The 15,970-nt window shown below is 40.7% G+C and overlaps 1 protein-coding gene across 1 annotated transcript; it reads left to right on the top strand.

The window, feature by feature from the left end:
* Positions 1-3,636: 3,636 nt before the first annotated feature.
* Positions 3,637-15,347, top strand: LOC109993586 (cryptochrome circadian regulator 1). Its single transcript, XM_020646576.3, has 14 exons — positions 3,637-4,585; positions 10,266-10,374; positions 10,471-10,613; positions 10,699-10,883; positions 10,977-11,065; positions 11,199-11,339; positions 12,145-12,456; positions 12,587-12,738; positions 12,904-13,106; positions 13,476-13,586; positions 13,675-13,773; positions 14,123-14,197; positions 14,297-14,401; positions 14,518-15,347. Exons 1-13 carry the CDS (start codon positions 4,428-4,430, stop codon positions 14,395-14,397), a joined length of 1,878 nt encoding a protein of 625 aa, XP_020502232.1. The 5' UTR covers positions 3,637-4,427; the 3' UTR covers positions 14,398-14,401; positions 14,518-15,347.
* Positions 15,348-15,970: the final 623 nt, after the last annotated feature.

Here is a 15,970-nt window from a genome sequence, read left to right as displayed (position 1 = left end):
TGTGTATACTTGTAGTTCTTTTGGGGGAAACTAGGCTTCAGCACTCTGCAAAAAACATGTGTTATTTGCAATTTATTTACAAGATAAAAGGAAAAACCTCAATTAAAAAATGTGCCTTTTCTGTGATCTTTCCCACACAATTGATCATGTAATTGTTGACAACAATCTCATTGCATTCTGAGTTGGGATATAATAAAACAAATTAATAGACAACTGTGTAAAACAATTCTGAATGGCAGGAAAACTAACACAACCCAGGGTCCTGTGTTGAAAAGCTGTTATTTTCTGGCCTGCTGTCCAACACTATGATCCTAAATAATAGCGAGTTTGCAGCAAAGGTAGCTCAACTGAGGAACACCATAAGCATTCCTTTCAGATCCTTATAAAATGTTAACTGTTCAATCCACAGAGCCCAAGCTATTTACGATCAGAGATACATCCACCCTCCTCTGATAAGACTTCAAAGTTTAGCATCCCTCTAACACGATGTTGTATGATCTCTTGTTTTTTTTCCTGCACAATAAAGCATTTTTTTTGTCAGGTTATGAAAACAAAGAGTGAGTGAGCTGAATTCTGGGGGACGTGCTGAGAGGAACAGTTGGTGAAATCATGATTCATCCATTCTGTTCGGGCTCCTCCTTGTACGTCGGAGCTGGACCAACCATCTGTCCACCCCGCCTGCCATGCCAGAGGCCCTTTCATATTTTCTTAGCATGACACTGCATTCAGCACGCCCAACGCTGAAAACTTACTACACGGGGAATGTGTTGAGAAATGATGCGACACCCACTGCTGTTGAGTTACTGACAGCAAAGGAGTTTAAAACAAATAATGGCAGGATCTCTGTGTCTTTGTTTGGTTGACAAAAGCTAACAATAGCATTACCGCCCAGTGTGACGTACGTTATGCAGAGACATGAGAACACAGTGGGCCTTTGTATGCAATTCACCAGATTTACACGACGGCCTGTCCTCTGGTGTTAGCGTCTGTGTTATGGGATGTAAGTCATATAAATGTAGGGTAACTACATATGTTATCCAATTACCTCTTCTTCATTTGTGAGCAACTGAAAAGATAATGAAAATCTGGAAACACATCGGCATTATTTCAAAGCAAAACAAAAGATTTAATAACCCACTGACTCATGTTAGCATTCAGACACTTTGTAGTGTACACAAACTTTGGGTTAGCTGGAGCTTAATGTCTCTCCTATCAACACTATCAAGCATAATAGTACCTTTCAGCCACTTTCACTTCCACTTTGTCGGACAATTAGCAAATTCGTTATCAAATAAGCTGTTTTAACTTGATACATGGCTGTATTTCACCACACATTTCCAGTTTACATGTCTGTTAGATACTAATCAATCCAGAAGAATGTTTAAGAATGTGTCAAATATCTTTTTTTTGTTTTTGCATATGGAGGACAAGTTAAGGAAGCTATTTGTTAACTCGATTTTGTCTGCCATCATTAAAGAGATTCTAAAGATTTTGATTAAATCATTATAAAGCATTTCTATGACTTGTTTCTACGTCAGCAGATAAAAGCAGTTAGCACACCCCATCCTCCACTCTGTGACAGTAACCGAGTTTATCTCCAGCAGTCTGCATTGCAGCACATCTTGCTGACTAACTAAGGTGAGAACGGGTGGAGGTGGGCAGCTGTCAGCTGCTTCTCTACATGCTCTGTGGTCCTCCTAAGCTTGTCCTCACGTATTAAGCGTTGGTTGCCTGGTAACAGCAAAAAATGATCATGATTTTCCCGGCAAGATGAAAGATTGTTTGTGCTTTGCTAGCAGAGTGTGTGTCATGTAAACATGTTTTCTTAGTCATACTGTGCAGTCACGTTTTTTTATTTGGCAATCGTCTTAATCATGTGTTTTTAAATCTTTTATGATATTGTTTTGATGAATTATTTTGTAATGAATTGTCTATGGTGGGAAGCCCTTTAGTTAAAAACAAAAAAAAAGCAATAATAATGTGTTTATTCCAATAACATACGATTCTTTTGAATTACTGTAAGTGTAAAAGACAAAATCATAAAATATAACAACAGCTCAGTGTCATGTCTGGATGTATTTTATGTCATTATCCTAACAGAAGTGGTGTTTTAGACATGGTGTTATACTGCCCCTTAGTGGCCAAGAGAAGGTACTACTTTCTACAGAGCAAGGCTGCAGCTGATCTCTTGCATAATAACAAACCATTTTATATAAGAGAATAGTGTGACGCATGTTTTATTTAGACATTAAATAACATCCAGTAAGGGGAAACTTAGGCTGCATAGTGTCGTATTACTTATTCTATCAGCGAATCTTCTCATTGTGATGATAATATAATAAAGAGTTACATGCATGCAACTTTAATCAGAATTAATGGATAAATCAGGCAAATTGAAATGACGGTTGTGTAATTATTATACGATATAACTGCCTCTTGTACTGTGTATTTGTACAACATGTTAAAACTAACGTTATTAAAAGTGATTGCAGTAAGACAAAGAATTGCATCAGAAAGGGATTATAGGAAATACACGACCACTTAATAAAAAAGGCAAATATACATACTGGTATAACATTTTGTTGTAAAGTAGTCCAAAAGGTTTAGATGAATATTGCATAAGCTGCAATAGATTCGTGGATTTAGCAGAAGACAGATGATTACAGTGTGTAAACAAATTGCAGTGACTCTGAAAAAGAGAATTTGTATAAAAGACAACCTTAAGCATTGACATAACTGCGTAAAACACTCAAAAACAAGCTGTAGACACTAAAATTAAGAGCAAATCCGTGCAGTAATTGTCACTTCCTCAGAGTCTAACCCCTAAATACACAAAGTAATTCATCTGTTGTGTCAAAGTAGGTCATTCTGTGTATAATATCTGAGTTTTAGTACACTCCCAACTACACATCTGCTATCAAATCGTTTCTAATATCAAGTGCGTCAGCCACTGTACTACAACAGTACTACGATTACACCCACACAAGCACGCAGGGTGGAGCGTGAGGTGAAGTCCAACGCTCATGCCTGACTTCATGTGCTCATCCGGGTTCTTTCACCGTAAACAAGCCACTCTGGTGTTTGTAGGCAGGATGAATACTTTTGTTTTTGATGGTATTTGTCGGTCTTACGTTTATGAGCACACAATAAATAACTGTTGATAATTAATAATATTTTATAGTTGTGGAAAAAACCCTCAAATATACACAAACAGCGTTCAAACAAGATATATTTTGACATAACTTCATGATTAATCACACAAATATGCTAAGGTTGTTCATGTCTACCATGAGCGGTCACAATTCAGCTGCTTAACCTCGAGTATGATAACAGAACACGGTTTGTTCCACTGATGTAAATATGTTTGATTTTTAACTTCTTGTTTTTTTTTTTTTATATAATTATATTCGTTTCCTGTTTTCTTGAGCTGCTGTAATGCAACAACAAAAAAAATCCCCAATGGGGCATCAATTAAGTTTATCTTTATGTTTATCTTCAGCTGTGTCGTATCTTTTAGGTCAAGAAAAAGCACGCTGCAGAAACGTGACTACGACGTGACACGCAGTCAGCCCCTCTGCAGCCAATCAGAGCGCTGCAGATACATAATATCGTACAGGGGGGCGGAGTCACGGCTGAAGGTGCGGCAAGGAGGGTGAGCAGCTATTCGTGGACATTGAGGGAGAACATTTTCTGATAGAGCCACAACTCAAAACAATCGCTCGGGACGGAAGGGAGACTGTACACACGGAATAGAAACGGATTTATGAAGAGCTAAGTGATTATTCTGGTTACATTCAGTCGAAGAATTTGACAGTATCTTAGTCAGAATTTGTATTTACATAACCAGCTTTCATCCGGGTATTTGCCACCGTGTCTTAACGGTTCGCAGCGCCAACGACTTAAACATTACAGGCGAGTTAAGTTACTCTGTTATTAACTAAAACGTAATGTTTGTCGAATGCGTTGAGTAGTATATGGACGTTTATTTACGCGTTTTTCAGTATTCAGAAAAACAAGTTATACAACCAGCCACCCTGGTGTCCGTCGGCAGACCGCGTCCTAAAGCCCGCCGGGTTTGTGGCCGTCACATTGCCGGGGAACGTTCGCTGTCTACGGTCCAAATGGTTCAGCAGCCATCAGTTTCTAAATACTACGACATAATGGAAAAGGTTTTATTAGAGCAAGGCTAATTATAGTGGACTGCAGTGCTGAACATTACCGGGTTGTATGCTATAAAAGGCATACAGGCTATTTTCTTCTGCATACATTTGGATTCCCTGTGGACTCAATTCTTCATTTTTTTTTTTTTTTTCGGGACATACTTTTTGAATCACTGCCAGAGAATCGGAATAACAAGAGAAGACTGAGCACATAAAAGACTTATAATCATTCAAAAAGGACACAATAAGGACTCGTCAAGTTGAGTAATGGTCATTAATACGATCCACTGGTTCAGGAAGGGCTTGCGGCTCCACGACAATCCGTCGCTCAAGGAATCTCTGCTGGGAGCGGATACCGTCCGCTGCGTCTACATCCTCGACCCCTGGTTTGCGGGGTCTTCCAACGTTGGGATCAACAGGTGGAGGTGAGGGTCCAACCACGTGCACACAGAGTGATTTACATGTTACACATTACACACAGCTCCTCACTATGATAGCCTACACCTGAGTGCCTTGATTTTCTGACACATCTGTCTATAAGGAGGTGACATTTGTTTATATTTTCAAGTTGAATGCAAAGGGCAGTTGAGCATTTGACAAACAAAACTGCATTGTTTTGCTGATATGTGCAACAAATATGACCCTAGATCAGGGATGGGCAACTTTGGTGACAGCAAGGGCCACATTAATTGAATTCTCACTGCCAGAGGGGCCAAATTATAGTATACAAAAAACAATTACAATCAATTATGTCTCAATTATTATCCATTATTATGGACATATTTCTGTTTTTCATGATTTCATGGCAGATTTTGTCATGTTTTTCTTCATGTTTCCAATTAATTGATATGTAAAAATTGACCTGAGGGCCACGTTGAGGGTTGATGGGGGCCGCCAGTTGCCCACCCCTGCCCTAGATCAATAAATTTTTTTGAGGGGGGGAAATCCTAACATGCTTCTCCTTACTTCAAATGTGTGACTTTATATTTTCCTTTCCTTTTATGATTGAAAATTGGATTTAGATAAAGAAAACTATTTTGCCATCTGGGGGAAATTGAGAAATTCTGATTGGTACCAAAACACTGATATCATAATGCGTAGTTCACTTAGATATGTTTTGATTTTTCACTTACAGAAAAGCTTTCATTTTGGATTGTTTCAGAACATTTGAGAAATAGAAAAGTTAAATATTATCTGATATACCAGGTATCATTTAAATACGGATCTTGATTTTAAACTCAAAAATGAAAAATCACTGGTGTCAACATCGGTAAGCTCACTAATCATAGTGGTTCCTCCATTACATCATGAGATATAGTTGTGAATAAAGCTGTAATCTTGACTCAGTCATCATCATTAAACCAAGTATACCTTCAGATACATAATTAAATGGAAACACATAATTCATGATATAACTTTTTCTTCCTCTAAAATGTTGAGTTAGATGTGAAACCAGTAAACAGTACTTTGGACTCTGCTAGACGGTGATTATTGTATAAGAATGATTTGCAGCCTGCATGCTTCATTGCATAGAATGGTTTCTGTTTTAAAAGGGTTATATCACTGCACATGTTTCTTACAACCCAGGATCTCCAGCTCAGTGAAGTGCAGACCTCACTCTGCTCTGTTTTTCTTGATTGTTGCAGCATTCACATGATGAATTAGTTCTTCCATCTTGGGAAAAGAGACTTGGCAGAGGCATAGGAGAAGTCTTCAACATCCTAAGTGACTTATAAGTTGCATATTATTTTAGAATTGAGATAAAAAAATGGGTACTTTTCTAATTTCCTGGCTTCCATATTTGCCAGAGCTAAATAAAAAAGGGAATAGTTTAGATTTTGGAAATGAAAAATCACTGCAATTTACCCGTTGATTATGTCTGTTTCTCTTAAGTACATTTCCTAACTTGCATATCCAAGTTTCACTGGAGGAGCTGAGGCGATGCATCATTTAATATTTTACATAACTGACATTCTCTGAAGTCCAGACAGCCAGTAAGCCGTGCACAATGTGCTTTTATAAATGCAAGATATGGACAGGCTAATGGAGTCTGGTGATTCAAAGCAGTATGAGCGTTACCGGCTCATGTGACAGAGATAAAATCCAAGGGCAGCTATGGGTAGTTTTCAATCCTTCTATTGTCCACTCTGATAACTATCAAGCAAACGGCCTGAGCTAACCTTAAGTCTAACTTGTAAAGTTTAACCTCAAAACAAACAGTAGCCAGCGTGATCTGTGACCCAGAACTTTATATATTACATCTGAGCTAGCTGCTTCTGTCTGGAAAACAACAGTGTCCTGGCTGGCTGACTTAACAGTATGCTCATGCAGCTGCTGAATGAAAGCGCTCCCAAAGTTTACTGTACAGTAGGAGTCTCCCTGGATGTTTTTGTTTCCTTTCCCGCTGTGCGCTCTGGTTTGGTCCCATGCCGTCACTGGCAGAGTAGGGCAGCAGCAGCAGCAGCAGCAGCTTGCAGGCGCGCCTGTTTATGGGGCATCCATGTTATGCTTTCACAGTTATGTAACAGCAGTCTGGAGTGACGCAGAGCTCACACACAGAACGCACAGTACGCTTTGATTCATTCTCTTCATTTCAGTTTTTTTTAACACGCATCAGACATGTGCATGAAGAAAAAAATCTCTTCATCTCTAAAATCATGGTATGCACATAATCTCTCCTAACAGTCAAGAGAGCACACTTTTTCCTCCATGTACAATTAAAAATAACAAATCTGATTTGATAAAGTCTACAAAAAAATGAGAAGTCTACAGTTTCATGAGGAAGTTCCTACATTTGTATGCACTCACATTTTACATGGCTGGGCTATAAAACTATCTCAAAAGGTGATTAGGATCTCCGTCAACAACTGTGGACATATTCCCTCAATACTGATGGATCAACCAACCCATCACACAGCAGAAATAGTGTCAACATCCAGCCAATCTAATGTAGTTTATTTGCAAGTGAAGTATACTGTACACCAGAATACACAGCCACTACCCACTGCACTGTTGAACAAACTTAAAAGATTGAAAAGAGAACTCCTGTTATTCTCTGATGATGAGGAAATAGTTGACAAAAATGTTTAAATATTGTATATGTATACTCCAGTGGCAGCCCCCTCCCCGGGTATCCTGTGTACGCTGAAGGGCATTGTGGATTAACTAATGTTGAATAATTATGCTTTAGAGTTTTTAATGGTCTTAATGTTTTGTGATTTTAAAAGAGCATGAACTTAAAGATGTGTTATATAAAATAAGATATATTCTAGCCAAGCCATTATGGAACCAACACATTTGCTGAAGAATAAAGCAAAGACTGTAATCATGTCATTGCAGACAAACTGTCAGTGCTCAGCTCTTAGCTCTCAGATAAAACGTATCACAAGAGACAATAAAAACGGATGTCACAAAATGATTCTAATGCTAAGGGGGATTGTGCAGGAAGCTATGAAAAGTGCGACACAGCCTGCAGCTGCTGTGAGTTGTGCTTGTTGTCCCCGCACTAGCAGCCCACTCAGGTTATCATTATAATTGCTGGTGAAGAAGTGAGCATTAGCAGCCTTGTCTTTAAAATCAAGGGGGGTAACCCTCAGTTTATGAGGCGGGTCAATGCCAGATTACATAATTACAATAACCTTCCCATCCCCCCCCCCCCCACGAGGCCTAAGTAGGTCAGTGTGTTAGTAGTAGACGTTTCAACCGTTTTCCTTTTCATCCTAATTTTGCTTTTCCTCAGAAGACCCCGACTATCTATAGTGAGCAGACAGTGAAACCGTCTGCCTAATCCTCAGAAAGCTGCTTCCGTCTGATATCTTTGTTAACATTTAATGCTTGAAACTGTTAAGGATAGAAGACATCGTTATTCTGGGTGGCCCAAGAGCCTGAAAGAGGTTCATGAGGATGTAATTAATGTGCAGATGCTCCAAGAAAGAGTGTTTATAACGAGACAGAAAAAATCAAACAAAGAAATCCAGACATGGATGAATGTTTTTGTGCATTGCGGCACAGTTTTTTCTTTGTCTAATCCCCCCTGAAAGACACAGAGACTAAGCTAACTGCTTTTCTTTTGGAGGCACACGGTCTGAGCCGGTTCTTCAAATTGAACTTGGAGGTCAGGACAGGAGCAAAGCAGGAATGACCTTGGACTCAATTCCTGGAGAATAAATCTTAGCTCAGAAGTCAGGAAGCTATTCAGTTTCCATCAGATAAGACTTTGGGTTTAACAACCTGCAGATGTTAAGTGTACACTGTGTAACTGTTCAGACTGTTCCTGGAAAGCTCACAGAATGTTCAGTTATGTCGAAAAACGCCCTGAGACCCTCCCCACAGAGTCTGGAGAATAAGAAACCAGCACTAGACGTTTTTTCTCTTTAGCTTTATAGTGCAGCACTGCGAACATGCACAGAAACAAGTCCTCTGTAGCAGGACTTTCAGCACTGTTCAGCAACTATAGTATCATAAAAAGTAGATCATATACTGCTGTATTTTTGAAAATGTCAAAGTTGTCTTGACAAGGGGCGCCGGTGGCCTAGTGGTTAGTTCATGCACCCCATGTACAAATGCTGCAGTCCAAGCGGGACTTCAGCGTTGGTTAAATGGTGGTAATAAATAGTGTGGTGGTGGGAGTTGTGTCACAGTAGTCTCACAGCAGCTCCCCCCCCCCCCAGTTTCATATTCATGATTAGACGTCATGGATAATACAGGAAGCTTCCACCTACGAACTTTGGTACCTATAGCAACAACACGGGAAGCCCGCCATTACTGCCGCCTGGCCTGTATGCATGTGTGGACCTGTGGGTGTGTGCTCAAATGTTTACACTCTGTATTTGTTATTGTAGGAAAATGTAAAATCAGAAGCACACTGCAGAGTCGACAGTGTAATAACAATGAAGCACACTTTGTTCTTAAAGAAAGAAAAATGGTTCTGCTGGTCATATATTCATCTGCAGGGGTCAGTATGTTCTGCTTATTTATATTCACTGACGTCACATTCAGACATGATTAAACTCATGTGGATGCGGATTGGTTGACTCATCCACTGTCTGCATGATTCAGCCTTAAGGATGAGTTCAAGGCCCGTCTTTTTTAAGTTAATGATGCATCAGTTATGTCAGAGGGAGAAGAGTGACTGAGATGTACTGTATACTTTTCCAGCGCCAAAGTACAAAAACATGTCTTTTCATTCAGGCTAGGTTAGATTGGGTTATTTCAAGAGGAACTATGCTCAAAGGATTACAAAGAGGAAAATTGGCACCATTGAGGATAATGGTTTCATTGCACTGTGAAGCACCGCTGGATTCAGATTATTTGTCATCAGGGCTAACGTTGTAAGAAACTCAGGTCAAGAAGTCGTATGCAGACTTTATATAACAGGATGTTTGGAACTACAAACAAAAAGACTACAAATATGACTGTACAAAACTCTGAATTCATGAGGCATGTCGTCTTCAAAACAAGCTTAGTGAAAGTTGCAAATTGTCAAAACATGGATGTACACAACACTCCTGTAATGTCAACTCTTTCTCCTTATAGTCTCATTTGTCGAATCGATGAACGACAGAAAACCAAAGCCATGTGCTACACCACATTTAAAAAAAATATATAAAAAGTACTGTTTGATGTTGTGAAATGTCTATTTTAGTCATCCAAAAGTGGCAGTGAGTTATCAAGTAAGAGCTACATGAGCTACTGGAGAATTAAATCTTTCATATTCAGGTTTTAAAAAGTAGGCCAGGGACGGCTATTGTTCTGTAACTGGAGCAAACCTTTTCCTCTTTCCTCTCCAGTGAACTACATGAATATTTGTTTAATGAGGTCACTTGCTCACATCTTCAAACTCTGGAAATATTTCCTCTCTGTCAGCAGACTGCAAAATGTTCAAATTCAAATGAGTTTCTTGTTTAGACCGGTAAAATGTAATCATTATTCTTCCCACACATTCAAACCGAAGGCAAGCAGAACTCCTAATTCTTTGTTTAACCTCCAATTAACAACATGATGCCTCTTTTTCAGCTTCATCATTGTGCAAGTTTCTGAATATTTACTGGTATTTTGTCACTGCCAGTTTTTTAACCCTCTGTCTTCCTTTCATTCCTCTTCCAGGTTCTTACTGCAGAGTCTTGAGGACTTGGACTCCAGCCTCCGTAAGCACAACTCTCGACTGTTTGTGATCCGGGGCCAACCCACTGATGTCTTTCCCAGACTTTTCAAGGTGAGAGAGAAATGTTTTTTAACCCTGAAGTGTGCAAAGTATCTATATATGTTTATTTTGTTCCTGGACTAATATTCGTTTTTTTTTTTTTTGCAGGAATGGAACATCTCACGTTTGTCTTACGAGTACGACTCTGAGCCGTTTGGGAAGGAGCGAGATGCAGCTATTAAGAAACTGGCCACTGAGGCCGGAGTGGAGGTGACAGTTCGCATCTCCCACACACTCTATGACTTAGACAAGTGAGTAATCATCACCTCTTATCTCATCTTTTTTTCTGTCCCTGTGCATCTATCAGCTCTTTTGACTCTTTCTGTAATCCTGCAGGATCATAGAGTTAAACGGGGGACAGTCCCCTCTTACCTACAAGCGGTTCCAGACCCTCATCAGTCGTATGGAGCCGGTGGAGATGCCGGCAGAGTCCATCACGGCTGACATCATGGGGAAATGCACGACGCCGCTGTCCGACGACCACGATGACAAGTTCGGGGTCCCGTCCTTGGAGGAGCTGGGTGAGTGAGGCCGGACAGAATGTGTTCAGATAAAGCGTAAAAGAGATCATATTTAAAACTGATATTTAACATTATTGTGTGTTATCCTTGCAGGTTTTGATACTGAAGGTTTGTCCTCAGCTGTGTGGCCGGGAGGAGAGACAGAAGCCCTCACGAGACTCGAGAGGCATTTGGAGAGAAAGGTCAGTCAAGAACAGAATAAAGAAGAGACTTTGTTTTAAAAACCTCCATCTTCTCTTCCAATGAGACACCTTGTGACAAAGCTCAATGCATTATCATCATAACTGATATCCTTCCTATCTGTGTCACCATCAGGCGTGGGTTGCCAACTTTGAGCGTCCAAGAATGAACGCCAACTCCCTGCTGGCCAGCCCGACAGGCCTCAGCCCGTACCTGCGCTTCGGCTGCCTCTCCTGTCGCCTCTTCTACTTCAAACTCACCGACCTCTACAAGAAGGTAGGTCTTCAAACACCTCAATCCACTGACAGAAAAGTTTGGGTGCAATCTCAAAATCGTCTAAATTACTTGGCTGGCTGCTTGAAAAAATTGTATAATGCGTTTCTCAGAATTAAATTAACACAGTGTAATGTTTAGTTTTCTAGCGGAACTTGTAACCTGCTTTCAAGAGTCAAAAACTACACCAGATGACTTTACTGCAGATAATAATCTTTGTTACATGTTATGATGAAGAGCTGAACACTGCCATTTTACTCTGCTGAACTGATTCTACTGCACATGCAAGTGAAGTGTGTTAGCTATTTATACCGCCTCCTTCTGGTTACCAAGGTGTTATGCAATGAGGTAAATGTATCCACAGCAGTCTTGCTTTGTGGCATTGGCTCCCTCTAGTGTCTTGATGTTGTACATATTCAGACTCCTGTGCAGATGTTGAATTAAAGATATTTAGTTCTATAGTAGAACAGATGTTTTCTTGTCTTGTTAGTTGATAACAATTCTTTTGAATGTCAGTAGGCCTCAGTACTTTTTTTGGATGGTGATACAAGTTTTCAGATATGGCTGAATTGAACAGTCAGTTTCTGATTACAACAGTTGGTGTACAAGTTTGGTGGTTATTTGGTGGGAGGGGCTTAGCAGGTTGAGGTATCCATGGAAAGGTGGATTCTTTTTTCACTTTGCGTACTGCCACTTTAAATGTTAATACAAGAAGCATTAAAGCCTCAAAAATAAAGTAAAACCTTCTGTTATGATATAAAATACGATGCGACTGAGATAACATGTTCGCTCCTCCTCCCCCCTTCAGGTGAAGAAGAACAGCTCCCCTCCTCTCTCACTCTACGGTCAGCTACTGTGGCGCGAGTTCTTCTACACGGCGGCGACCAACAACCCCTGCTTCGACAAGATGGAGAGCAACCCCATCTGCGTGCAGATCCCCTGGGACCGCAACCCTGAGGCACTGGCAAAGTGGGCCGAGGGCCGGACCGGCTTCCCCTGGATCGACGCCATCATGACCCAGCTGAGGCAGGAGGGCTGGATCCACCACCTGGCCCGACACGCTGTGGCCTGTTTCCTGACTAGAGGGGACTTGTGGATCGGCTGGGAGGAGGGCATGAAGGTGAACAGATATATATGCATAATTATCTAAACCATTTACCATAACTCTTTTAGAGAGCCCAAACGTTGCAGAGCTGAACAGTGTAAATGCTCCTGATCCTGAGCTAACACCTGTTCATGTGTGTGTGCAGGTGTTTGAGGAGCTGCTGCTGGACGCAGACTGGAGTGTGAACGCAGGCAGCTGGATGTGGCTCTCCTGCAGCTCTTTCTTTCAGCAGTTCTTCCACTGCTACTGCCCAGTGGGCTTCGGCCGGCGCACGGACCCCAACGGAGATTACATAAGGTACTTCAACAATGACCTCATATCTCATATTTTGGCCTGAATTTCTCAGCAGTGCATGCAGCAATCATTAACTGCCAATGTCCTAAAAAATATGTGGAGATGTCATTCTACCATGTCCCTGCCCCTCTCAACACACTCATCACAACTCCTCATCTCTTCATCCAGGCGCTACCTGCCCATCCTGAGAGGCTTTCCTGCCAAGTATATTTATGATCCCTGGAACGCCCCCGAGAGTGTGCAGAAAGCAGCCAAGTGTGTAATCGGGGTGCATTACCCAAAGCCCATGGTGAACCACGCCGAGGCCAGCCGCCTCAACATCGAGAGAATGAAACAGATCTACCAGCAGCTCTCCTGTTACAGAGGCCTCGGTAAGAACACACCTAACAGACACTTTCCTCAGACATCTTCTACATCAATTAGAAGCAGGGCGAGCGATCAGATACCTGAAATGATAGTGACCTCATGTTCCTGAACGTGGAGTTATGTAATAAGAAGTTAAGTAAGGCTGACGATTCAGGTTTAACAAGCTTTAACTCCTCAGCATCCAGATTATAAGAACTACACATACTTATGTTGTCTTAAAATGTACCTGAAAGAGATGTAGAGCCAGCTGATTGGTTGAACCAGAGAAGAGAGTTTTTGTGCTGTACATGACTGTTATTATTATTTGAACTTGTTGTGTCTGTTTAAAGCTGCTTTACTTATTAAAAGCTGTTAACTGTTTTTGTCGTCCTCAGGCCTTTTGGCTTCAGTGCCGTCCAACTCCAACAACAACGGAAACACTGAGATGTCCTCAGAAGTGATGGCATACTCTGCGGAGTCCACACGCGATGCTGCAGCTACATCAGGTATGAGAGAGGGGGAAAAAAACCTGCAGTCGATCTGGACTCTTAAGGTCTTAAGAAAGGAGACTTATTTGTTGTTTTGTTTTCACAGGGTATCAGGTGCCGGTTCACTCTCAGGAAGACTGGCAGAGCGGGGTCATGATGTACCTGCAGGGGAATCAACAGACCGGCATGGCCACGCATCAGCAAGGTGAGGGAGCTCAGCGGCTTCACATGAACTCTGTCTGTTTAGTTTGTCTGTATACGATACACCTCTGCCCTTTGCTGCACGCCATCCCCACCTCTCTCCTCCCAACGCTTCCTGTCTCTCTTCAGCTGTCCAATAAGAACCAAAACAAAATAACTTAGAGAAAAAAACATGACTGAAGATCATTTCTTTTAAAGCTTTGGTACTTTTCAACATAATTCATGATCATTAAATGAATGGAGAGTGTATCATTTTAAAACATTTTGTATCTTAAATTATCAGAGTACAGAACAAAATGACCTTAGTCCACACTAACTCGTCCTCTAATCCTTCAATCTTGCTTGAATTCCAGGTTATGCAGGCCCCAGTGCCGGTGTGATGTCTACTCAAGGCACACAACAGATCCCTGGTGCTTATTTCCTAAAAGGTAACAACTCATTCTCTTTTCTTGTTGTTTTAGCTGCCTTTTATCCTAATCTGCATTTGGAGGACAGTTTTCTAAACGGTTTGCTTTTTGTTTTTTTAGGACCCGAGCACCTCAGCATCACTCAGACCAGCGGTAAACGACACAACGAGGACTCCGGGAACAGCAGAGGCTCCAAAGTCCAGAGACAGAGCAGCCACTAGAAAGGTTGGTTAGAATTTAAATTTAACATATTTCTACTGAAAGTTCAGGCAAACAGAAGTCAAGTTTTTGAATCCAACATATTGGATTATCAGTAAACGTGTTTTCTTTCTTTCTCACAGGAGAGTCTGCAGACTTGCTGTTCATCACATTATGTACACAGCGCCCCCCCCCCCCCCTCTAAAAAAAGGACCCTAAAGACTTTTTGTGACGGCACTACACTGTTGCATGAGCAAACCTTCAGGAGGAGAAAAACAAACATCCTGAAAGCCTCTCACACAAACTATCTGGACTGTATATTCTCATGTGGACTGCATGGCCCGGCTGCAGTGGCTGTTACACTGCGCTCCCGGTCCCGCCGGGACGGACAGTCTTTCTGTATATAATGAATTTGTTAATCTCAGCTCACATACAAACTTGTACATATTTGAATATTGTATGTGTTTGCTCTCTTTGTGTAGCCATAGACCCATTGATATATTTTTTATATGACAAATAATTGTGGATGGATCTTTCCTTTTTGGAGAATTTTCAATAAAAAAATATGAAAGCATTTATAAACTGTCCATTCAAACAAAAACAAAAAAAAGTCTTGGATCTATTCAAATACATCCGCCTGTCTTCTTGTTTATTCTACCCGTCACTGATCTCCTTTTTGAGCCATCTCATGTACGCTCTCTCTGAACAGACGTGTTTGATCATTTCCTCCTCAGACCTCACCACGTGTTTTGTTCCGTCTCTCTGTAGAGGCAATATCAGTAAGACATTATCTATCCAGTTGTTGCCCGTCTCAATTATTATTGAGAAAAGGCGACTTCATATCATAGTACCCCCCCCCCCCCACCCCCCCCCCCACCGTATAATCCCAAAATAAATGTACCACTGGAGAAAACGGCTTCACCTGCTTCTTCTTTATGTGCTTGTTTGATTAAAATGTATTTAAATATACAAACTGTTTACTGTCTTTTCTTCGTTCATATTTGCAGGTTGGACTAACATAGTACAGTCTATAAATGTCATTTTTAAATATATTAATGTAGATGTGTTTTATATCTGTACATACACAGGTTCATGTTTACCTTCTGAAGTTTGTAGTTGTTCTTTCAGCTCTGTGTGTGTCTATTAGTGCAGATGTTGCTGCTCCACACAGGTCTTGGGATGCGAGGGTGGAGTGTTTCTGAACCTGCAGTAATCTGTATATAAACACAAAGAGACAAAGAAGTCAATAAGCTTGTGTTCAGCACGGCTGCAGGATTTATTCTGCTCATTACAAAAATAAATACTTTGAAATACTCAAGTTGCATTCAGTAACTTTAAGTTTTTTCACATAATGTAAAAATATCTTTAAAAAATGACCAGTTAGCTTAATAAAATGTGAATATGTTCCAACTGAAGTAGCCAGAAATGTCCTTATCATTTTCATATTACACATATTGACTGTAGGCTAACGAGTTGAACGTTTTTATTAAATTAAACAATATAAAACCTTGACACAAGCAGATGTGGTATTTGTTTCTGTCCATAAGAAACATACACGAAGAAAATAGAATGTAAAATATCTAATTAAACTCTTTG

This window comes from Labrus bergylta, chromosome 23 (assembly GCF_963930695.1).
Source record: "Labrus bergylta chromosome 23, fLabBer1.1, whole genome shotgun sequence".
NCBI classification, from domain to species: domain Eukaryota; kingdom Metazoa; phylum Chordata; class Actinopteri; order Labriformes; family Labridae; genus Labrus; species Labrus bergylta.
Note: the sequence above shows the minus strand (reverse complement) of the source record. Positions and strands in the feature narration are given on the sequence as shown.